General features: G+C 46.3%; 1 protein-coding gene across 2 annotated transcripts; it reads right to left on the minus strand.

Moving 5' to 3' along the window:
• Positions 1-330: 330 nt before the first annotated feature.
• Lrch (Leucine-rich-repeats and calponin homology domain protein) lies at positions 331-25,584 on the minus strand. Of its 2 annotated transcripts, none has more exons than XM_069118765.1 (13): positions 25,226-25,582; positions 12,292-12,436; positions 11,974-12,206; positions 11,636-11,772; positions 11,329-11,544; positions 10,880-11,041; positions 10,370-10,491; positions 10,098-10,247; positions 9,625-10,025; positions 9,383-9,534; positions 9,163-9,300; positions 9,007-9,084; positions 331-3,161 (listed from the first exon to the last, which is right to left on the minus strand). In XM_069118765.1, exons 1-13 carry the CDS (start codon positions 25,410-25,412, stop codon positions 3,009-3,011), a joined length of 2,274 nt encoding a protein of 757 aa, XP_068974866.1. In that variant the 5' UTR covers positions 25,413-25,582; the 3' UTR covers positions 331-3,008. The 2 variants fall into 2 exon arrangements, with proteins under 2 accessions (XP_068974866.1, XP_068974865.1); XM_069118764.1 differs by lacking the exon at positions 331-3,161 and adding an exon at positions 7,696-7,959 and having other exon boundaries at positions 25,226-25,584.
• Between the last annotated feature and the right edge of the window lie 134 nt (positions 25,585-25,718).

Here is a 25,718-nt window from a genome sequence, read left to right on the forward strand (position 1 = left end):
TACCACCTGGTAGAGGGGAAGGTGGAACACCGAGACCGCCCTTCTCGAACAAAATGGAGTTTTCTCGAGCTTTCAGCTCCGCCTACCGTGATCCACCCACGTCGTTTACCGCCTCGAACGACCTACGAGTCGCACCACAGATCGTCTTTCTCTTGTCTTAGGTTCGCTCGAATCCCCCTTCGAGCCCTGAGCGCAACACGATCGATCCGGATCGAGAGGCTGTTACTAAAAATCCTCGGAGGTTTCTGACGTTCGCCGTCAGTTTCGGTGGTTAACGAAGGCGAAAGGAGCGGATTTTCCAGGGAGGGAAGAAACGCCGACAGTTGGACATACGTAGACTTTTTTCGATTTATTTTTTATACACTGTATCCGTTAATCTTTAAATATATTACGTGCGGTGTATTTAGGTATCAATCGCAGGGCAAACGTTTGGTACGAATCGATCGATTCGGTGAACGCGATAATCACAAGGGTGGGAGATTTTTGTAAAACACGTTTGGAGGAGTCTTCTATCGGTGGGATGATCGGTAATACTGTTGGCGATATGGCCTGCTCGATCGAGACGTCCCAAACGATGGCCAGTCGCGTCATGGCGGCGTGTTCGTTTCCGAGAAACGCAAACGCCGTTTCAGCGAACGATACAATTCCGCAGCGATGCGTCGTTTGACGAATTCGCATATACCTATAAACGAGAGGTGCTGATCGAACGAATTAAACGTAAGGGTGAAATCGGGCTAAAGAGCGCGAAGAGGTAAGAGAAAGAGGGGAAAATCGAAAGAAGATTAGTAGAAAGTCCGGTACGGTGACGCAGCTGCGGTCGACGTACGTACTTTCGTATAGACGAGAGCGAATCGCGTCTAATTCCACTTGCAAGTTGACGCAGGAGATACGGACGTTCGATCAGACAGACAGAGCGGCGCGCGATCGTCGTGTCGTTTCGACCACGCATCGTACATCCAACGTACCTCGTCGAAGGATCTTCGACGTTTCGGTAGCGTTCTTCGTTCTTCGAAGTTATTTGAGAAACGTCGTTTCTTTCCTGCAGAGATTCGTCCTCGATGAGAAATAGAAAGAAAAATTAACGTATATAACGTAGGGTATATCTTTGGCACAATAAATACGAATACACGGTACAATCTTCTACGGTAGATGTCTCGCCGATGAGTTCGGGAACGATAACGAGCATTGAAACTCTTCGACGAGACACCGAGGCGTAATCGCTTGACTCCTTACCAATCACGACGCATGAGATCCTTCGTATTCCTCTTACGCGATCATTCCTAAATAAAACGAAATAAAAAAAAAAAAAAAAAAGAAAAGAAGATTCTGAACGAACCTTGCGACGATATAGGAAATTACAGCTAACGATATTACGCTTAGCACCTAATGGGGTTTTATCGTTTCGGGAATTGTTATCAAATCGTGGCAGTATCCGAAATCGTTACTCCGACGATAAAGACAGCTCGATATCGAATACGCGCCGAAGATATATAAAAAAAGATAAAGGGAAAGAAACGGTTAAGTGTCTCGCACTAGATAAAAGAAGGTTGCAACGCTTACGCTACACGTTGCCGTGAACACCTAGGCCTTAATTTTACATAAACGAACCAATTATATTTAATATACCAACGACCTGTTTAGTACTCGTTGCCGACAATCTATCTCGATCAGCCGACCGAGCTCGTTATCGATCGTCGATAGTATTGAAAACGCCCTAACTAACTTACCGCTCACGCAGAAACCTACTTAATCCGCAGTAGATCGCATATGTATCGTTTCGAGACTAAAGACCATGACCAAAAGCCCAGCTTTCTAGTATTCTGTTATATGGTGAACGAAATCGTTAATGTGTCGCGGAACAAACGAACTGAGTATCGCTCGATAAATAAAAATATATCGAATCTCTTGGATCGAGACGATTCGCGTAAATTTCTGTCGGTTTAACTCCGTTCTAAGCTACGCGAATTCATCCTCTGTTGCAAGTATATATATATATATATACACATACTTGGATTAATTGCAGAATAATTCGAATATCGATAGAATATCGACGGGTTCGTTTCGATCGAGTAGGAAATCGCGTTATCGTTCGTCGTGCGCTTTGATTTGATTGTTCCACGTTACGATATCGAAATGCCTCGTAATTACCAGCTATTTAGAAAGCACGGATATACAAACTCTGTTAATAGATATAGGAGACATTTTATTGGGAGTAAACCTGAACTGTGGAACAACGAAAAAAGTTCGCGCAACTGCGATCTTCTTCTGATAATCGTTGAAAAACCATCGTCTCGATCTAGATAATGCTTGGGCTGATATTAACGTATGATAAGTACGAAATATGAAGCGCATTAGTTACACGCGCCTAGGAACTTTTTTCATTGCTTCGTGGCTTCGGAAAATCGAGCCCGAAAAAAGTGTCTCCGATATTTACTAACTCTTCGTATGACTGTTGCATTCGCGCGTCGTACGCTATTCTTCGTGTAAAACTCCACTACGATTTTATATCCTAGTTTCCTGCTACTTTTTCGTTCTCTGGTACAAAGATACTTGTCTTGTCTTTCACATATAAAAGTTTCATAGTACAACTATATAATCGAGTGTCATGATTAATCGCAGTCTACCAGTTGCGTTCAATAGCCGCGTCATTGCATTTTTCTTTTGATTTGGAAAAAGTCGCTGGGTCACGCGATCAGACACGCGATTACCTGACGCGTACAATATGAGTATAAAAGTCTGGAGATTATCGGTCCCCTATGGCATTATTGTTCGATCGAGAAGTTGGACCAAGAAGCGCGGCGTTTCCTTCGGTTTTGTACGCGCTATGAAATCGCCTGCCTCGAGTATATAGAAACGCAGCGCGATGCTGCTGTTGCTGCTGCTACTGGGTCCATCCTTCCTTGATATACGTGCGGTAGATTGAAAAACGTGGCCGCCAGTCCGTTCCCGCTGTGGTTGACAATCTTTTTTCTTTTTTCCTCGCCATATCGACTTTATATAGTCTGGCGCTAAGCGGATACGTGGTTCGGCACGTTCGACGATGACGTGGTCTGCAACGGGGACCGTGACTGATGAAACCTGAGCAATTCCGAGACCGTGACAGCCACGCGAACCACACCTCGACCTCCTTCCAGAACGTCGCTAGCGCAGCACACGAGATTCTGAAAATGACAAGCACGCGTGCGTTCTTCGTTAATCCAAGTCTATCGAGAGCCGGCATGAAATCGTCGCGTCTGAGGATAGTAGTTGAGGTGACGACCGTTCGTCATCATGCTCAAGCGATTATACCAAAAGAATATTTTATTATCAGTGGAAATAGTATTACAATCGTTATGATAGTCGTACAATCGGTGTTACAGAGTACGTCTCTCGAAAGTAAAACCGAGTATTGTTAGTAGCACTGTTGTTCGAGTGGCGAGACAAAGAGTTTCCCAACGATTGTTCTCCGGGAACTATGCGAACTATGCGACACTGGCAAGCATAGAGACGCGCCACTCGTGCTCGGTTGTTCCAGGCCATCCAACCGATCCAGCTCGCACGAGTGCGCGCGTTTCATTCGCTTTCACGCTATACAAATTATTCGAATGGAGAATCGAGCCAAATCCAGAGTCGTGTAAAAATTTGAACCGATAAGCAGAAAGTGATATTTGTTCGAATCGACTGGATTTCGCTGCGGCAATGTAACCGCCTTTTCTTAGCGCGTGTGGCATAGAAATGAAACACGAGACACGCCGCCCACGTTCACCGTTCACGCGGCGAGGAGTGATCGTCGTTATCGGCCGACTATGCCCCATTGTGCGAGTAGAGTCAGAGAAGTAGAGAAGACACGAGCAATGGTCGTTTCGACGATTGTCCTTGTATCGCTGTGATCGTGAAATCGTTGGACGAACGTGCTGCTGGCAGTTCAATCAGATTCAATCGTACAAAAGTGGAAAAGTAGAGAGAGAGAGAGACAGAGAGAGTTAGAGAAAACGAACGCGTACCGTCTATCGATCATGCTGTGTATCGTCCAACGAGCACGAAGGGATTGTTCAAGCGTTCGACTCGATCGATGGACGCGATCGTTCGAAGGAACATGAATTAAATAATAAGAGAGGCCTTTCTTCCCTTTCCGATAATCGTACAAAAAAGCTTAAGCTTAAAAAACAACAAGATAAAAAATGAAGCACCGAGTTTTAAAGAGCGATCGTGATCTAAGCTCGTAATTTGCGACGAATTAGCTTACGTAGTACAATTTGAGAAACAAAAAACGACCAAAGAGAAAAATAGTATCAACGTACCATATATCTGTGTCCATACAATACAATATGATATAATATAATATAATATAATAATAATATATATATATATAATATAATAATATAATATAATATAATATAATTTATCTCTATATGTATATATACGCTCTCTTATTCTTTCTCTCTGTTCTTTACATAAATTATACAATTATACAAGCTAATGCAACGGAATGATCTTGTGTTCGGTCTGCTCATCGCTCGTCTTTTCTACTTGCGTCCATTTGCGAGCAGATAGAAGGACGCAGCCTCTTGTGGAAGCGACAACTAATCGTAAAAGAAGAAAACCACTGCGCCAGAGCGCAGAAGACGTCGTACAGAATAAAAGGTAAATTAAAGTGAAATAAACAGTCTTACGGTTGCGATTAATTCGATGTAATTACGTCCTGTCCGATCGTTACAAAAAAAAAAAAGAATATAATACTGATGAGATCGTCGCCGTTCAACTCGATATCGTCGCGACTCTTCTTTAAGCTAGCTTCGTCGAAACGATTCCTATTTTCAAGTAAAGGTAAGATCTTTGGATGCATCTCGGAATTTTTTTTTAGCGAGCCTCACGGACAATTAACGCCCAAGCAGTCTACGAACGACAACGAAATCGATCGGAAGAGTAGTAGTGGAAGAGACAGCAGGAACGAAGAAAATTAAGTAACGAATTAAACGTTAAGTCACCCAGTGAGTACGAGACTTGTTGCGTATAACTTAGATTGGAACGAAGATTAAAATAAAAATAAAAGAACAAGTCGAGCTGACTAGAACCGGAGATGAACTTAACAAACGATTAGAAGTACGTAATACCAGAGACTAGAAATTCATAAACGTTCTACCGCCGACCGATGCTAGTTGCCCGAATTGAAACGAAATAGAACTTTACGATCAAAGTAACGCGGTATTCTGGAAGATGCAGCTCGCCTTGCGTTCTCAAATTGCAAAACTTAGCAACTCGCGTGTTCGTTCGTCGTGTCGTAGAAACATCTGACGAACACGCGATCTACGGTCAGTTCGAAATGCAGGAATTCCATACAAGAAGAACCAACGCGTTATATCTAAATAGAAGAAGAAGAAAAACAAATTTTTACGTCTCTACTTGTAAATAGACCGTCGTATTAGACCGTAGTAGAAACGATTGATTTCTCGTAAAAATTCCTTTGTGCGTTCTCGATCAGATAATCCTCGATACGTGTTTGAGGGCACGTGTTCGTTCGTACCGTTTTATTCGACGTACTAGCAGCGATATAAAAGCATCTCGGAGAAACAGAGTCGCGCGACGCGTACTACACGGTTCGAGTGTCTGACGCGTTTGGCACTAATCTACTGCAATGTATTCGATTCGACGCGTCCTGTGGAGCGAAAACCGGAAGCAAAGACCTCCGGCAATCCGAAGACTCGATCTAAGCGACCCGCTCCTCCTTAAATTCCTTAACGTAGACAATATAATACTTATCGTACGAATATATGTAGAATAAGTTAGACGCGTGTATATTCTAGACGATATACGTATTGTACGTCCGCTACGATACTTTTGTTTTCTTGTTACGTTAAACGCGCTTATATGAAAATATGGAGATTATCTTAGGTCTACGACCGAATTGCTTGGTCGGTGAGGTGTAAGTGCTCTCGTTTGCACGTCCCTCCCTCAACGAAAAGCCATGTTTACTTGCCTCGGTCGAGACGAAGAGAAAGAGAAAGAAAATTGATCGTTGCCGCGATCTCGTTGGGGAGGGACGCAATACTGCCCGTAACTCGTAAACGATAAAACAATGATCGAATGAGAAATTCCTTTCGAGTTCGAATGTGCGTTAAACCTACGTACCAAAATAGGAAATCTTTGAACTTAAAGAGATTTCTAGCACCTTGTTGCGAATCCTGTAGTACTCGAAGGCTACCTATCACAGACCCATCAATCCTGAAAGAGCCGTAGGCGATTTGTATTGGTCGAACGTTAAAAAAATACTACCATCCGAGGTATACACGAAAGTTCCTTCGTCTTTCTTCTCTTTGAACTTTGCCATTCTGGCGTGATTCTAGACACGTCACGGGTTCCAGACGATGCCGCAATACCAGTTGGGAGAATTCGATTCGCTTATTTCTCTGTTTTTCTTTGATTCGTTGATTCCGTCAGCGAGAGAAATTATTTCGAACCCGAAGCTATCGACACCGATGGAAGATTTCTCGAACGAGTATTGAACACTAACGCGCCGCTTCCAACACCGTCCCTTCGCGTAGCAAAATACTATTTTCTCAACAGATCCTGCTCGACGATAAATCTCATCGGTCGTTATGATCCAGCCATTCCAACGAACGATTCGTCTGTTCAAGGTACATACATACAAGGTACATACAGGCGATTCCATCTGATATGCGAGCGTCCAACAGCTTTGATTGCGCTCTTTGATTTTTTTTCTTTCTTTTTTTCATTTGTTACGTTCTCTTCTATCGTAAGATGTTCGCGTTTCAACGATCAGAACTCGAGAACAACGTTCTTCGCTCGAGTCCCCGTCAAAGGCCTTATACCAAAACAGAAACGGTTAACTAACTTGCGCACTACGTAGCCGCTTCTACAACTAGGCGGACTAAATGTACGATCAAGCTGAATTTCGATACTTAAGGGGCTACCGAATACTATTTCGTCGAAAGTTTTAAGCGTCTCTCTCGAGCCACAACGACGAAGGCAAACAAACGAACAACCTTGTCCAAGCTACAGCTGTGACGTAGTCGATGTAAATTAAATCCAATATACAAGCGAAAGCGCTCAGTTGCTTCTTAATTAGACCAACGATCGATCGCACACTGATTAAACGTCTCTACGCGGATAAAAAGTTTCGAGTGTCTCGATTCGGTAGCGTTTCGTTTAAAACGAAGGCGATGAAAAACGAGAAGGAAAATTAGAAGTAGCGAAACTACGTCGAGTTGGGGTAACGAGACATTTCTGACAACGGTAAATAGCTTTCGATACGTTTCTTTCGGGTATCGTATGTAACGTGCTTAAAATAAACTCGCAATTAAGATCGATGTCGGAAGGGGTGTGATGACTCTGCGCGACACTCGACCCCGTTCTTCGCCCGACAAAGCAAACGAAGGATAAAGAAAATAAAATTAGAAAAATATCATGCCGCTCTATGAGTACTAATTGGGGTAGAAGAAGTGGATAGAAGAGTGTCGTGCAGTAACTCGATCGAGCGACTCGACGGCTCGGCGAACGAACCGAAAAATTACCGACAGAACGTTAACCAGAAAACTATAAGAAACCGTGTGTTTCCCGAGTCGCTGCACCGAACCAAGTCGCGTCGCGTGTCGATATATCGGAGTAATCCCAGAGTAATCTTCGATTGTGCTTTTCTCTTGCGAGCGTCGTTCGTTCCATCGTTTTGTCACTCTGGCGTTCTCGTCTTGGTCGCTCTTTTTCTTTCTTTTTGTTTTGCGTTTAATCAGGAATGGGAAAGAGATAGAGCAGAACGAAGGTGGATAGGAATGTGGCAAAAAGCATCGCGGATAGAACGCGATCCTGAATCGTATGGGATGAACCTGCGGCCGATTCTTCGGTATCGTTCTCTCCTTCGTCACGGAAAAGGAGAAGAGCGGAGACGAGACGCGCCAGAGCCTCCAGCCCGTACGCGTCCATGTAACCCACGTCCATGATTGCGTCCGCGTCCATTAACACCTCCTGCAACACCAACAACGATACTACTCAGTCCCAGTCTCTACTACGTCGCTGGTCGTTCTGAACGTTCTCGTTTTGATACAGAACCCTGTCCACTTATCGCGTCTTACTTCTTCGAGGCGATACCTTCCTCGAAATCAACGATTCGAACCTTTTGCGAAAACTTGCCTCTTTCGGACGAACATTGCACGAAAATCGTTCGATTTAGGTGCTTCATCGAGAAAGTGAGCAATGCCAGACTTGGGTATTGTTTCATCGTATCGTTGCTTCGACGAACGTACCCAATTCTGGTTCCTATCTCAAAAAGATACAAATGCGAATAGCTAGTTTGGAAGATTGTCGAAGAGCGCGGGCATAGTTCGGAATTTATGCCAGTCGAAGTGGTATCGTGGTTGTCGTTAAATCGTATAAGAACGTCGAGAAGTGAAGATACTAGGACGAGACGCGTTCAAAGCGTTTTCCGATGAAGCGACGAGCGACACAAAAGCGAATACGAGTCTAGGCACATGCAACTAAAGCTTCTTTCTTGGTTTCTCTCCACTTCCTTCTTCCAACTCTTGCATTTTTTTTTGTATTTTTGTGCTTTTGCGATTTGTGGAACGAGAAAGATTTTGAAAAAAGGACGAATCGTATACCCTCGTGACTGAATGAAAATCGGGGACTGACTAGTAGTTGTTGGAAATATCATGGACAAACGTACCGGCTGTTGTCGAAGCGTTAGTTACGACCTTGCCAAGAGGCGTTCGATCGACGATAGTACGGATGCCTATATTTCTTTCGATTTTGCGCTCGAACCGTTTCTCTTGTAACACTTCGGCCGTGCTTTCACGATAATAAGACACGAACGTGTTTGCAGGGCGTGTCGAGTACAATCGTCACGGAAAAAAATCGTTAGGTAATAAAAGAGGGAAACAAAAAATGATTTTGTTCCACGTAGAAGCATACAGTGGTTTAACGTGCGTTATACATGCCGCGGGACCATTAGCGAGAGATAAAGCGCGAGAATTCTCGAGAAGTTGTTTAATAAGAGGTATCGAGTGAGTAGCTTACCTCATCGACGCCTATCTTTCGACACGCCTCAAGAAAATTGTCGACGTTACGCCTGCATCTTGCCATTGTCAACTTGGGCTGCAAATTACGATACAATCGTTATTTTTTGATAATCTGAAAATCGTCGCGCCGATTAGACATCCCGAGAAAGCTTACCACAGCTGGCGAAGGAACGTGGATACTGGCAACAGACCGAGGTCTTACGTGATTTGCCAAGTGACAGAGTACAACTCCGTCTGTTAACGCCGGAGCAAGATCTTCCGGTAGAGCCATCTTCAACCGCGTTTCAATATGCTAAAAGGAAACTCAAACATTAGCCACTTGTTTGCTACAACAAATGATTAACGCGTGAAAGTCTATCCTCTCCGATACTCACGTTTCGGAGCTGCTCGATCAAGTCAGCTTCTTCCTTGGCACGTTCAAACTCCCTTCTCATGGTGAACGAATACTTCTCTGGCACGTTGCTGTTCCACGTAACCGATCGGGGAGACTTTGGACTTCCACCGTTTCTGCTGGGACTTTTGTTACCTAACAGACATTATCCATATTCCATTTAATTGTGCATGACACCAGTCGTTTATCTATTTATCTCATTGCCTTTGTTCAATGGTTTTTTACCTTCTACGTAACCAACAGCTGTTTTCACTAGCCTAGGAGTGTGTCCCGGACTGGTGTTGGAAGATAAAATGCTCGAAGATGTTTTAATTGGCGAATTAGGCTTCTTATACGGTTGCTCGAGGTACTTTCCGTTCTTATTGTTGTATTCGTTATTGCTACCGTTGATAATTGGCGTGTTCTGATAGTTGATGCGTGACGGAGTTACCTTCTGTACTGGTCTCTTGGTCGCGTTTTCCTCGTTGAAGATCTGTTTACCGACCATACCAAGTGCGTCTTTATTGCTAGCCAAGTCTGTCTCGTTGCTCTGCGATTCGTTGTCTGGCGGAGTGACTTGTTCCCGTGGCCTGTACACGCTAGGCCCTTCGTTTGCCCTTTGTTGTCTCAACGCCTCTTTATACTCTCTATAAATTCATCACGCGATATCATCGTGTGTCGTTGCTTCTTCACATCTGTTAGACGATACAAACGCATACCTGTAAGTTTGAATGTGATTCAGCGGCCTTTTCTCATCTCCGTTCATTAAAGAGGTAGTAGCGTTCGAGATCGACGTTTGCAGCGGTTGCACGGATTGCGTGTTCGTTGAGACTGGCACCGCTTGATTCAGATGAGCGGATTCGAGGGGACTAAAAAAGACGCGGGAAGGCATCTGATGCTTCAGCTCGTCTATTAACCGGTAAAAATCACTACGCAACCACGTGATGCACAGTGGCAGGAACGGTGATTGGCTTATTAACAGCTCGCTTACCCGGGTGGCGTAATCGACGCGTGGTAGAGGCCAGAGGTCATCGGTCTTCTGACATCAGCTCCATTCTCCGAGGTGCTCCTCTCTAGTTTTCTCTTTTCCAACTGATCGTGCAGTATCATAGCCTGTAAATACGGTTTCGTGGAGAGAGAGAGAGAGAGAGAGAGAGAGAGAGAGAGAAAGAGAAGATAAATCTAAGTAGAGAGATTTGAGAAGGTAAGGTGAGCGCATTCCTAGCGCGTCACCTTGGATGCTACGCGCGTTAATCGCGAGCGACGCTGACGGCGAGTTCTTTCAATGGGTTAAGGTCATTCAACGAGGCTTGAACGACGGCCAAGCGCAGCTTGACAACACAGATATCATTTTCAAGGGGCGCGCGAATTCTATTCACTCGCTAAATATAGACGTTGTATCATACGCGCTCACACTTGGAGTAAGCCTAAACCCATTAGAAAAGCTTGGCCAAACAGGATATCGCACGGAAGCGACTGACGAAAGCGATTCGAAACCTACCTTGCCGAGCTCATCCTCGAGAGACGTGTGCTCACCAGGCGAGATGGTACTAGGAGTCGAGGTTCCGCTGCAGGATCCATTCACACCCGTCTCGTGCGGCAACGTGATCGAAAGGGGCGAGCATTCTTGACGCCACAGCCCTCGAATCTCGCCATCATGCACCTGCGCGCAAAAAGGTGTCCAGCAGGAGGTACTACGAGAAATCGTCGACCGTGTATACGTGCTTGCGTGCGTTTCAAAGTTTATTGTTTGCGTTCTTTCTACATGTTTGGAGCAGTCAGAGTACAGGAGAGTGTGTATGTTTCGGGAAGGTTTCTACGCTGAATCCAGTTTGTTATCTACAGCGGGATTTACAAAGTTTCGTAGCCGAAAAACTTGTTATAGAGCCAGGCGCAGAAGAAGAACCGTAGAAATAGGAAGAGGGTGAGAAGAAGGACGAGGAAACTAACCGCGCTGTGAATTTCTTGAGACCAGCGTTTGTCGACACCGTCGCTGGTGCTATAGCCACTGTCGACGTTGTGCCGCCTGTGAGTTCTTGTGTCTAGAGTCGCGTGACCTCTAACATCCAAGGGTGTCCTTCTCGCGCGGCCGCCTCTGGCTCTCTCGTGTTTCGCCGCCTGTCTCTCCAAATATTTGAAGATGTGCGTTCGCCCGCGAATGCATAGCTGCGAAAACAAACGAAAATAGTCGGCTGGATAATTGGCCGATCTATAATTAGACGGCTCCATCTCGTTTGATTCAGAAGCTTATGCTCACCGAGGCAGGCGGCGAGGTCAAAGGATTATCGGACAGCCGGAAGTCGACCAGGCTCTTCATTTTTCTCATCTCGTTTGGAAGCACGGATATTCGATTGCCACTGATATCCAGCTTTACGAGTCTCAGGTACGTCAGTTCTGCGCAGAACGTTCGATTTCACGATCGTCAATTGCATCGGATGAAACAAGGTGAGACATGGCGAGTAGGCAATCGATAGAAGGGAAGAATTTTGACGCGCGCATTAAAGGGACGTTAGCCCGGTTCCCTCGGATAACTCGACAAAGCTCCTATCTGCGACGTGACGCCGGCGGAAGCATCCGTAAACAGGCGCTACCTACCTATAGGCAGGTGCACGATCATGTTGCTCCTCAAATCTAAGGACCTAAGTCGCGCAAGATCACCCATCCTAGGGGGCAGGTTCGTGATTTCGTTGCAGCCGGCGTCGAGCTCCGCCAACGCCGACATTCTGCCCAATTCGTCCGGCAGAGACGCCAGTCTGTTGTGAGCGACCAATAACGTTTGCAGCGGTAGCCTGCATATCTCCCGAGGTAGAGACGTCAATTGATTGCGACTGCGAACAAAAACATCTCCGCTCGTTAATTCTAAGCCCGCATCACGGAGAATCACAGACCTCGTGACTTCCTGTCCTTACTGACCTAAGATCGAGGTAGTTGAGGGACTGTAGCATCACCACAGTCTCCGGTATTATTCTTATCGCATTGTGGTAGAGATGCAGCTTTTCGAGGAACAGAAATTCCGTCACTTCTTCCGGCAATTCGGCGAAACGGTTCTTCGAGAGATCTGTAACAGGAACGAAACAACGATATATTCGTCGCGTAACGCCTTCCGAATGATGTTCGCTACAGGGAAAGCATAATACTTCTTGAAGAGGCCTGTTTAATTGAGAGACATCGTCAGGATTCCCCGTAGCAACAGCTGTGCTCCGGTTAGGGTGATGCTTGGGTTCGTGGGGGGTTCTTATGAATGGGGTGCGACGGTCACGTGCGTGTACAGTCTCGAAACGTAGGAAAAGGATAAGGGTGGCTCAGCTGCTGTTGGCTTCGAGCCTCCTTTCTGATCAATAACCACGGCCTGTGTGTGTGCCTTCGTTTCCTCCGGGAGTTGGTTAGCCAACGGTTCGACTCGTCATTTTCCTTCGCGCCAGCTTCTCAAACCCTCTGGCTATCGATCGGACGCTTCATAGCGTCCGACGGCACTACCGGCATCCGATAATTTTCCCGAATCCTCGACACGAACCACGGTCCCTAGCCGTGGTGTCGAAAGTGGCCCGAGCGCGAGAGCTGAAACGTTAATTCGAGGAAATTTCATTCCGCTTTCTCGGAAATTCGATTTCGGCTATCCAGTTTACGCGATCGGAACGGAAATTGCCAATCGATCGTCAACAGGATACCCCAGTTCTCTTGCAAATACTCAGTTCGTTATCTTCTCATTTGCACGATTTGCAAGTCTTATTGCACGACGACTTATTACTTATCGAGGAACAGCCGCGTTTCCCTCGTGCACGCCCACGACCGTAATGGGTACGAGTCCATGGGGTGAAAAGCAAAGCCTGGAACCATTGGTGCACGGTCGATCGCATAATCGTCGAGCAAGGGCGTCGGCCCGTTGGTGTTGGTGCGATGCAGACGAAAATAGCAAACCCCTATTCTGTCTCTGTGCCATCGCCATAACTCTCTGCCAATGAAACTAAACAATTTTTAGCAGAGCGTCGTCTGCGCGATTCTATTTACTTTCCACGAGGAATGACAGAAACCGTTCTCGCCTAACATTTGATAAGAAATCGATTTCTAAACGGATCCTCTACAACCGGCTTCGTAACGAGCGCAGACGATTCATCGAAAGTTAATTGTTATAGAAGTCGTAATAGGGAAGTTCGCAACTATGGCACATATAGGGTGTTTCACGAAGGGGTCGATGCACCAGGCAATTCCAAGGGCCAAGGTCGAGGTCCGGCCAACCCAGGGATCGATACCACGCACATAGATTTGCGTGACGCTGTACAAAGTTGCTAGACTGTCATTCGCCAACGGATGGGCGTGGCCCTGTTGTTCATGTTGCTTGTTTTTACGATAAAAACAATTACGCGGATAAGCGGCGTTTAACCAGGCTGCCAAGTCTGCCTCTTCCGACCTGCTAATAATACGACACCGACGCGGCGGGATATGAAGTCCGAGCGATCGAAGTGTTTGCATTTTTATCGCACGACTCGCTTGCTTATGCATACGCACAAGACAATAACGCCGGAAAGACGGTTCACGCAATCGTAAAGGGTTGGACGTATATGCGACGTAACGTACGAGTAGAAAGCGTCCGCCAAGTAATTTCTGCGATAATCCGCGTGCTAAGACGAGAGATGTTGACGACCGATGATAAAAATAATTTTCCTAGGAAAAAATGGAACGCTTATCTTCATGCAATTAGAGCTATCGCATTTTTATAGATTAATACACTTTTTTAAACGATTAAAATACTTAATAATTAAGAGCGCTATATATGGTTGATTAATTTAATAATTGCAAAGATAAAAATTCCGAAATCGCAACGAGTTTACTCGTTCCAGCCTTGATTAATCGTTCAAACATGTTATCGGAGCGAAAGACTTTCGCGTGTCACGAACGAGATAACTCCTCGCAAAACGTTCAATGTTTTAAGAATTTTTGCCTTCTTGGCTCAAAACCACCGTAATCATTGTACGTTTTACATAAATTTACGAGAACGGAGAGCGAGTGGCGGCGTTGCTTGGGCGTGCCGCGTCACGAAACGCCGGCTCCTATCGCCGATACAAAACACAGGGTCAACGACCATAGGCAAAATTTGCCTCGTGCGTTAATTAAACTACGGAACAGCTGGAGACGCAGAGAAAATAGTAAATCGTTCGGTAATGGCAACCTTGAACGATTCTTTCGTTATTCGACGAGAGATCGACAATATAATATGCACGAAGGCCAATATGGTCGGCGTACGACAAGCTGGCGTGTTCGTGGGAAGAGACGCGGATAAAACGCAGGAGAAAATACTCTAACGACGTTAAGTTATCCTTCTCGGAGTATATGGGGTTATAAGAGCTAGCATAAGGGCTGCCGTGAAACCGTGGAAACAGAGGGTTGCCGGATCGATAACGCCCCCATAGCAGATATCGTCCAGGGGGTTGGCTGTACGAAGAGCGCAAGGTGTCCCATGAGCGGCATGCTACCCTCTTTCCGAGCTTTTCTGCTGGAAAATAAAATCATTCGAGGCGAGGCGAACTCCTCGCGAACCAATGATCGGTAACGACGTTAGAAGTTCGCTAACGAGCCACATGGTCCGAGGGCTCGAAACCGATTTAATTCCACTCCAGATACATTATTAAACGGTAACGCGCTTAACGATCAATTCTACGTAAAAGCGTGATTAACGCTCAACGCAGAACGTAGTACCATTGCTTCTTCGCGACGATTCGAGAGATAGCGCGTTCTCGATCGATCGATTCGAGAGTTGTCGATCGCAGTTTGCGCCAGGTAATTGCTTTCCAGCGTAATTCCCGACCTGTCACGTCGAGGACACGGGAAGAGAAAAAGGCAAGAGAAGGACGAAGAGGAACACCAAGAGGGAAGGGAAAGGGAGGAAATTCTGGTGGCGAAGTCGTGCATAGACTGGGAACGCTCGGTGCTCGCTTCGTCCTTGAACCATCGTCGTTGCTGAAGAGATCGCGTCAAAAGCGAAAAGAGAAAAGCGTGGAGAAGCCACGGAGGAAGCAGGCGAGAAAGGACGTATGCCTCCGTTGCTTTTGTAAGAGACCGACACGCCACTTCCGGCGACGAGGACGCGAGTGCGAACACGACTCGCATACTCGATCAAACTCAAAGCGGACGGAACCGAACAACTTTGAGCACACTCGATGGAACACGGGTGAAACATCGATAGACGTGAAACGATCGATCGCTCGAAATTTATTGTCCGATCGGTCAGTCAGTGACAGTAACCAATGCGCTATCTCGAGAAGTCTCATAGAATTTAGATGAACTTTCGATGGTCGGTCGCCACGACGCGACGCAAGGTCCCACGTTGCGAGGACCGGACTTTTGCATTTAAACTAGTAGGACGAGTCCGTCGAGCATCTGGTAGTTGGTGATTCGACGTTGCATGAATTATACTCGGACGTGGGGAAAGATCCGAGAGAGAGAAGGTAAAATAAAGAAGGTAGTATCGCGCAGCCGGTTTCCATACTCCTGCCGACTGACCGTGGCAGGCAATGCGTGCCGAACAGTGCGTCGCATTGTGTATGCTACGTGTTCGAGCGTGCCGGTACGCGTGCACGCCTTCGTGTACACGCGTGTACGCTAAAGCGAGCCGTATGCGACGAATCATGCTGCGCGAACGGAATACGCGCCTCTTCCCATCTATTCCTACCGATATTTATTTATTTATTTATATACGCATAGGCGGAGATGCGAGAGAATGACGAGAAGAAATATCAGGCGCGTTAATTTAACATTTTTCTATGCGTGTAATTCAAGGCGAGAGCGTGAACAATTGATTCGTCGTTGCGTGCTTTCACGAGGGCGTAAAAACTTCTTTCGCCCGTTGAAACGAGAGTTCGCTACCCTTTCTTCATCGGCAACGGCGGCGCTTCAATTATTGCAGCATCGTGGAAGAGCAGCAACAGCAGCAGCATCGCCCCTAAAGCAACGTTCGCTTTCTTTCTCGCTGCCTACGAAAAGCTTCGCTCTTCTCGTGGGTTTCTCTTCGTTCCTTTTCTCGTTTACCCAACCTCTTTTACCGTTTTCAGTGCAACGAGCGCGAACCGAGTTTTCAGGTTGCACCGACTCCGCCATCCTTGACCTAAAAACTAATACCCGAGATGAAAAGAACCGAGAGCGACCTGGAACACAGGGAAAACTAGTCGAAAGCTGCACGGGGTGTAACAAGACCACGCTCGATAACGCGTCGAAATATCGCGTTACACCGGTACGACCAACGTTTCGTTCGAACGGAACATTTTTTTCCAATGACCTCTCGCTGCTATCGGATGGCAGTTTGCCGTCTCTCTATCGTATTGAGAGAACGCGATATCTTTACCGACGATTCGAGGCTGTTTAGCATTTGCGATCACGAGCCGTTGGTTGAAAACGCTAAACTTAGGCTGCGATTATCCGTAGACGGCAACGCGGTGGCACGGAAATCGAAAGCGTTCGAAAAATCTACGGTTGTTCGCGATGACTGGAAAGGGCCCGGTTCGATCGTACCGCAAGTCCCTTTGTTCGTAACCATGCTGCGTAACCACAAAACAAAGCCCTCCACGCAGGTACGTCGTTATCCCCCCAGAAACTAAACCGAAGGACGCACTCTCGTCGAGGTATCCTTTGTTCGATGTCATCGCTGATAAATCAACGGCACTTTCTCCGTTGGCGACGTATCAGCGACGTTAAATATCGCCGCGATCGCGATGAAACGTTCGAGCAAAGGGCCAAGGTTTAAGTCTCTCTGATGACTCGGAGCAAAACAAGCCGCGTTTGGGACTGCTCGTTAACGACGAGTCGGTTAATTTAACCTCGGATAACGAGATCGAGGAGAAACGCCAGCCTTGTAGATTTGTTTCCACGCGAATTATTCGGCCGGCTCTGAACCCGGTATCTCCTAATTGAAGCCACGGACGATGCTGCATGGATACAGATTCGGTTAGCCTTAATCGCGTGACGACCTACTAATTATCCACGCCCGCGATTCCTCAGCTCCGTGCGTCGCTTGCCCGGAACCAGAGAAAGGTACGCTCTTCTATGGCCAGAGATCTATCGTGCTTTATCGTTTCCATCTTCGATACGGATTCGCGTTTCGAGTCCACCGACAACGTTATCCCATACGATAATCTACTTCAAAAATATTTTCTAAAGTGCATACCAGCGTGCATTTTGGAGCGTTGAGTAATCGGCCAAATCTACCCACTCATCTTTGTTCGATGGCCTGATTGTACGTCGTAAACGTCACGCTGTTTACCCTTGAATACATTTTAACGACCAGCTCATCGGGAATGAAACGACTTAATGGGAACCGAAGTGTTCTTAGCTACGAGCATCGACTTTCCTCGAGGTTCTTCCAAACGGAAATGAGGAAAAGCGAACAGAGGTCGCGCGTTATTTGAAGAAGCGAATTCTACGAATAGCCGAAAGCAGCGCGTTTGTGGTCGAAACGATAGAAAAAAGTAGCTTTGATCTTTGAAACGGTAGTTTTCGGGTTACCGCGAGTTTAGAACCGATGGTTGGCATTAGTGGAATCGGTAACGAACGCTACCCTATCTGTTCTCCACCTTTTGCCCGCCAGCGGAGCGAAAGGCTGCGAAAGCGATGAAAAAGCGATGAAAATCCGATGCATTAGCAAAATCAAAGAGATTAAAGCAGTCGGCGAACGACAGACAAACTCTCGGGGTTCGCCGTGCCGCGAGCGAGCGAATAGACGGTAAGGAAAAATTCGGGAGAGGAGCAGGAATGGATTAGGGTTGCGTCGAGGGATTCAAGGCTGTGCGACAGGTATAAAAAGCGATCGTACAGAGCCGGTTCAAAGATTCGGGTTTAAAGAGAAAAGAGACAGTCTCTTGTCACGTTGGCGGCCAGAGAGCCGGCAAAAAACTCGTGATATGCAAACAAAGCCGTGCGCGAGATTTACTCGCTCGTTCAACGGTGGAAAATCGTTTCGCGAACAAAGCGCGGGAAGTAAAAAAATTCCAGTCGTCTGGCGCAGATATAAAGTGTCGCGAGAAGAGAACCGCGTAAACGTTGTCGCGTCTTTCATGAAAAATATATAAAACGCTGTTCCGACGATCGTTTGCAAAGCGCGACGCGACGTAACGCGACTCCGCTGCAGAAATTCGCGCGTTTTCACGAAGGATGGTGCAATGCGAAATAAAGGAGCGAGTCGGAATGTAGGACACTCGCGAATAGAAGTGGCACGGAAGAAAAATTTCAAACAGACGAACCGTGTCATTTTCATTAAATCGCTCGACTGGAGGTGGATTTCGCTACAAACCGCGTTTACACGCCTCGTTCAATAATCGTACCGTCATTCTCGTTAAAAAATTAACGCCGAGCCACGAGACAAATTGCGTATCGCGTCGAACGATGTCGTATCGACGCATGCTCGATTCGATCGATATCGACCCTCTACGTGGAAGAAGAGATTCGACGCCTCGACCTCGTCGGATCATCTTGTACTGAAGCTTCGGGCGGCAGCTTATCGTACGACGACCCAAGAATAACATGATTACATTCATTAGCCATCTATAACGTTAGCCCGAGCAATACAACAGAGTTCGAACCATAACCATAACAGTATTTCATACCGTTTCATTTCAACCCGTGCCACGTAAGAAGCGTGCATGGACTGACAAACGAGATTACCTAGAACGATAATTAGCGGCCGTCCCTTTCTTCTACCTGTCTTGACTATCGATACCTGCGCCGCGACGAATTGCTTTCCAAGAAGGTACGTGTTCTTCGTACGGAATCGTGGTCTGTACAAAAATTTTGCGTAAACGCAACGGTTTCGTTCGTCACGCTTCCTGGCGAAAGATCGAGGGAAAAGGGTTTCCTCTTATCCGCAATGCGGCTAGAATTTATCGACGGACAAAACACGAGTAGACACAACCACGCCAAGTTAAGTTGGCGGCCGGTCGATCGACCCGCCTATCTTCCTTTCTCATCGAAACGGACTTAAGCGTTTTACCGCGTTTGCGGTTGTTGCACCAGGCCAGGAAACGCTTCCGTCTCTTGCCAACGTCGAGACGAGGATTTCTGGATAGTTTAAAATTCTAGAGAATCCACGAGGCAAACGAGGCCGTCTTCGTATTTTAAAGAGCGAGGAGATAAACGATTGTGACCCGGTTTTTTAAAGCAGCTTTGAGTCGGATGTGCATTCGTGTTTAGAAATCATGGATGCAGGGATCGGGCAAACACGATACGGCAAACATCTTTCACTCGAGTTACCCGATACAGCGAGCTCTTCAGCGGTATATACCAGCAGTTCGTGGGCATTTTCTAATATCGCTTCACCCTTGTATCGTGAAAGTTTGCAGGGCACTCGTCGGTGCTCGTCTCGACGCCGATTATCTTTTGTAACCGACGCTGGCGAGGGCTGCTACTACGGTGATATCTCGCGCGTATCAGCGAATTTCGACCCGTTTCAGGGTTGACCCAGTTCGAGAACTCACGGAACGCGAAACGCAACGGCGGCAACCCGATCGCACAGTTACAGAGGTCATGACCGTGAATATCTCTCTCGAATTTCAACGCTTGTGGATGGAGTCATGTGGATGGAGTTCAACGGGATGGAGAGAATCGTGTTGTAACGCAGAATCGGGTAACAATTTACACGTTTCGATTAAAAACGATACCTGGTACCACTGTCTTTTATAATAAAAATCTCTTCGTTGCGTATACTAAATAGAAACATAGAAAGAGACATTAATATCCAATACTCGACTCCAAATACCAAAGTTTTAAAGTCTAAACGTCGCTTATACGGAGATTCTTTTAAGGAACGGCGCGGATAACGACAGTCAAGTAACAAGGTACTACTGTAATTGATTAAAAATACGGAGTGGGTTCGCAAGTACGCTAGGACGGCCCTGCGATACTGCTAATTATAACTCGGCAGCGAAACCACCGCGTTGGCTTGCACGCGCGATACGCGCGAGATCGGTGCATATACCGTAGATATACCGTAAGCCGGTGCATATTAGCAACGGGTCGCAAAATGGGCAAAGCGCCGCTGAAAACGCCGGGTTTTCAAAGACACTGCTACCGCTCTTGACTAGCGGCGGTTTCACGCGCGACTACTTTCGTCCGCCCCTTTCTTCTATACCCGCGAACCACGTTCGTCGACGCTAATTAGCGAGCCGGCTTCTAACTCAAGGTGTTTAATTAATGTGTCTTTTAACGACGAACCGTTTCTCGAAAGTTAACGCGAAAGCTATTGCCTAGCCGTGACATACATCGATTGCCCGTTTAAACGGTATTCGACGAGCGCTGAGAAATGTCGCCGCTCGTTGGCTCGCGGAAGAACGACGAACCAGGAAGCAGTAGTTTGCGGTATTTATTAAGAGCGTGCTGGCACTCGGGCGAAAGACAAACAGGGCGTATCTCGGGGGCACACGAGATACAAGACACCCGGTATCGGAAACATTCATCGCGTACTCTCGAAACGTGCGCGATATCATGGATAGGTGTGAGTACTGGCGCGGGCGTGTAATGTGCCGACACGCTCCTTCTACACAGTACTTAGAAGTTGAGTTCAAACTTCAGCAGCATGTAGTACTCGTTGAAACGCACAAGACAGCCTCGATAAACGTGGATCCAAATATCGTTAGTTTCAGAGTTTCAATAGATATGCCGGGTGCAAACACGTATTAAGTGTGTTTCGCGTTTGCCAAAAGACCGTCGGCGCTCTCGTTCGCATCCGACATTCATCAAGCGCCAAGTAGATGTTTGCCGCGCTTTGGATAAACGAATAAAGTCGTGTGCAACGTCGAAACGCGCGAACATTATGCGTTCGAGCACTTGAAGCGCGTGTGCTCGGAACGCGTACTCGATTTGTTTGAAAGAAAACGCTGGCAGCACTTTGTCTTTACTACTGCTCGCTGCGTGAACTGTAGATCTAAAGTTTCGAGGTCCTCTTGAGACGTGTGCCAGCCCATTCTCGGAAAGCTTCGGTTGCGAAATAGTCGTTCTCCGGTGATCGTTCGCCAGTAGTGCTACTGTTAGGTAGTGGTTCGACGAAAAGGAACGGGGAACGAAGCGACTTCTCCGCCCTTAGATGGTTGGCGAGAACTCAAGAGACTTCATCTTCGAGGAGTGCTCCTTTGGCAAAGAGACAAGAGCGCGAGATAACCGAGCACCCCGATGCTATATGGCGATGCAAACGATGTAACGCGTTATGGAGTATCGACCTGTTGGCACCCCTGCCTCTGCAGCTGCGGTGCGTCTCTATCTTTAGCTCGGACCGGCCCATCGTATGGGACTCTTCCATAACTATGGTGGCTGCTCCTTTTCCCTTTCTCTCTTTCTCTCTCTTTCTCTTTCCTAACGTGCTTGTCTGCATACAGCGCGCGCATCATTCTTTGCTCCTGTAAAGACGCCACTCCGCACCCTGCTGTCCTTCCATCGTGAAAGACCGGGCGAGAAATACGTTTGACAAAGAGGAAGGAACTAGTGTCTCGTCCCTCTTTGAAGTGCTGGTTGCAACGAATCAATCGAAATCTCTGTCTCGAGTCATCGTGACGTCTCCGAGACTAAATTAGCCTGGAGCGATTCGAGAAGAAAACGCTTTCGATTCGCTAGACCGGTTCTCGCCGAGAGACACCTGTCGCGAACTCGACCGCGCTCGAAGAGAGACGAGCGGCTCGGCACAAAATGGGAAACAGAGAAGGGAAACGGTAAGAACCCAGGTAAGAGAAAGACAAGAAATAATCGTGCCACCATTCGATCGGTGCAGTTATCCGAATTCCTTCCTTTCTTTTCGTTAATCACGGTGCGCCTCCATCCATTCGAGCACCTGCTCTCCCTGAAAATCATCGGCCGAGAGATACGCGTCCAGGACGATGAAAAATAATTAGATGTAATTGCATGTTACATGCGCGTTGCAGCTCCGTTCGGGTTCTTACGGTTAGGGTTAAGAAATCGACGATGCGAAACGCGGCGAATATCTCGGGGAGTATTATTTCGAAAGTAGCCACACGCGAAGTAGCGTCGACTCGGAAAGTATACGGTTGAGTTAACGCATTGGAATGTCGAACAGAGAGGCAAGGGTTCGCGGGAATAAAAAAAAAGGATCCCGCCCTTTTTCTTCCTTTTCTATTCCTCGAAGAAAGCGCGCAGTGCACCGTGACATAATCGATAAGAAGCTTTTTCCGCAGCGAGACTGTATCGCGATCTCTCTATTTGCCTATCCGCCTGGTCTCGTCGTTGATACGACAACCGGTTTCCGTGTTTTCGCCGTTTCGTCTCAACGAAGCTGAACACGCCGGAATCCATGATTACGCGGCAAGTAAAGTCATTAACGGAGTCGATGTTGAATCGACCGCGAGGAAACAATTTGTTCGAAGTAGTAATCACCTTGCTGGCTCTCTCTATGGCTGTCTGTTCGCGCATCCAACTCGTTTCCTTTTGCTCTTTTCTCCTAGAGCGGAGCACCGTGTGCAGCGTGTGCTGTGTTTGCTTTTACTGGTTCGCGTATGCGCCACGGACAATGGATCGGCTTTTCCTTCGATAGCCGGCGACATATCAAACCCACGGGTTTCTCCGGTGAATGGGGACCGCAGGGCCTACCGTTTGTGATACTCCGCGCTAGAAATCGTTGCAACATATAGCCGGAGGCTGTGCGTAATTTTCCTTGCCGTCGGATGCATTTATATTAGTTTTAGCAATGGCTGACATAGATTCGAACAACGTAGGACACGGTTCATCGAATCCCTCGTCGCGACACGAACTGACCTGGGGTCCTTAATGAAGTTACGTCCCCTTCTGTCATCGTACGGAATATCTCGTCGTAAGACGGCCTCGACACGAACCGTTCGGTTCGATAATATCCCGGTGAAACTGTAACGGGTATGAAAGTTCCCTTCCATTGGACGATCGTCCCTCGAGCATCAAAGAACACCGAACGAAATTGCCTCGTTCCCTTCGTTCGGTGAAAAATTACTATCGAAAACCGATAAGCCCCACTCGGTGCTACTGGCAAAGCCCGTGCAACGACGAGGCGCCACGATTATCATTTGTTCCTTCGCAACAGTAGAATAATCACGACGCGGTCTTGATTAAAACACGCATCAGTGACGCCAGGCGAATTTTCTTTTTGCGAAACTCATCGCTTGCATCCCAATGGGTTTGGAAACTAATGAGAACGCTTTTCTTAGAGAACCAATTTTTCACCCGAAGGAATTTCGTAAACGAATATTACTCTGTTGACTGTCGCCAAGAAATAATTTGGGTCGATGCTACATCGATGGAAATGAAATACATTTATATCAGATAGTATATGCGAAAAGTATGAACGATTGAAATCCACGTCGAATTTAATTTTCTTGCAAGTTGGTGAATTTTGTAATCTGTATCGTCGTTGATTCGCGATCGTCTCGCGTGATTGTATATACATATTTCTATATATAAATACTTTCTATTTGTTGCCATTGTCTTCGAATGTAATATACGCGTACGACGAACGATATGATGAAGCTAACTTACCCTCGAAAGGTGTAATCCTCGCTGATAAGGATATCTTTATGTCGCATACTTTTTCCACACCGAATACCTGTATCGGTCGTGGAAACATTATCACGGTTAAACGCAGACATTCCTAGCGACGAGTAATCGTGTTATCTTCCGATTTACGTCGCGAGTCATATTTAGAATCGAATCGGGGTCAGGGGGATCGATCGATTTCTATATTTGCAAAAGTTTCCTCCAGGCGACGCGAAACTCACGATCCTTGGTCGTTAACAACAATATTGATAGTCTGAAAAGTTGGAGTATATACTCTTATGCTTCTGCGCACGTAACTCCTCGTGGTGTGCCGGTGATATCAACGAATATCGAATGCACGATTATCGCAGTAACAGGAAACATCGGGTGTGTCGCGATAACGTCTCATCGCGAACTTTTTACTTATGCACAATCTTGTACGATGCATTTTTTTAATCGGTTGTTTTCTAAAAGGAATATCAGGATTTATGGAAACTTGTCATTCACGAGGAGGTGTCGGCGTCCAAAAACGACGTCTGATATAAATCATAACCTACCGCGGTGATGCATTTATATTAGATAAAGCTACATGTGTCTCTTCAGCAAGTAAGATGAAATGAATTTACCTGAATGAATGAATATGCAGATACCTCGCCCCTTTTTCATGTTTCTAACTTGTACACTTACTTCTTTTATCAGTCGAAAATTAAAACGATGATATCAACGCTACGAAATCGTAATCACGGCGCATTGCACTGTAAATACAGATGCGTTTGTATTATGTAACACTTAAGTATTTCACGTTAGTCATTAGACTAGAGAATTACGAAAAGACTACTATATCGTTCTCCAAAAGACGCTGTCTATGCGCGTTCTTCTGTTTTCTCTTTCCAGGCTAATATGTAGGATTAAATTGTTTCAAGCCTGTTTTCTAAGAAATAACGAATGAAAAATGATACATAAAGCTCTGCAGTTGAATAAAACATCCAATTGTAATGTGGAAAGTGTATGCGTTAGCAGGGTAACATTCGGCGACACATACGTGCCGGAGTGTGATATAAACACGAGAGTTCGAGGTTAACTCTGGCAGAATGTACAACTTTTATCGAATCAGACGCAGAACATTTACTAATACGTCTTCATCTTCTTTCTAGTTGTTATAAACGAGGACAACATTAAGAAACAAATTTTTTCGAGATAGTTCCTACAACATAGTAAAAACACTTCGGTTCGAAAATATTTGTAGTATCTTTCCATAGAGCGTACATTTTATTTTTGGGTTTATATTTATCTTCGTGCAAACGTCAGTTTCAATAAAGAAAGGAAAATTGATGATAGAGCGAAATGCTGAAAAAAAACTCACCGGCAATAACCGTATCCTGAAGATTATACTTGCTAGAACCCGTTTTCCCAACTTTTGGAAAGTCCTTAAGTTTTCGTCCGCTAAGCTTGAGTTCACCGCTCAAGTGTGCTTCCTCCAGGATTCGCTCGAGACTTCTGGTGAGCTGCTTTTGTATGTGGCCGCTCATGTTCGACGCGACCATCGCCATATTACATTTTTCGGGCACGTATACGCGAAAGCACGGTAGTGAATATCTTCCCTGGCGTACCAACCACTCGTCTTTTAAACGGCGAGGCAAGATGTTCCAAAAATTCGACACCCACCAACTTCTCCCGATACTTGCTCCTGCACTACTGATCACAGCTTAGCAAAGCGCATGGATGCAAACGATTTAAGCGCCCTCGTTTAGACGCCATCTTAAGAGCAACATTCAAGATACACCATTCGATTTCGTTCGAGAATCGCAATTGCAATCGATTTTTCAAACTTTGATAATTTACTCAATAGTTGATAG

Source organism: Bombus flavifrons, chromosome 8 (genome assembly GCF_040668555.2).
Source record: "Bombus flavifrons isolate JBK064 chromosome 8, iyBomFlav1_principal, whole genome shotgun sequence".
Taxonomy (NCBI): domain Eukaryota; kingdom Metazoa; phylum Arthropoda; class Insecta; order Hymenoptera; family Apidae; genus Bombus; species Bombus flavifrons.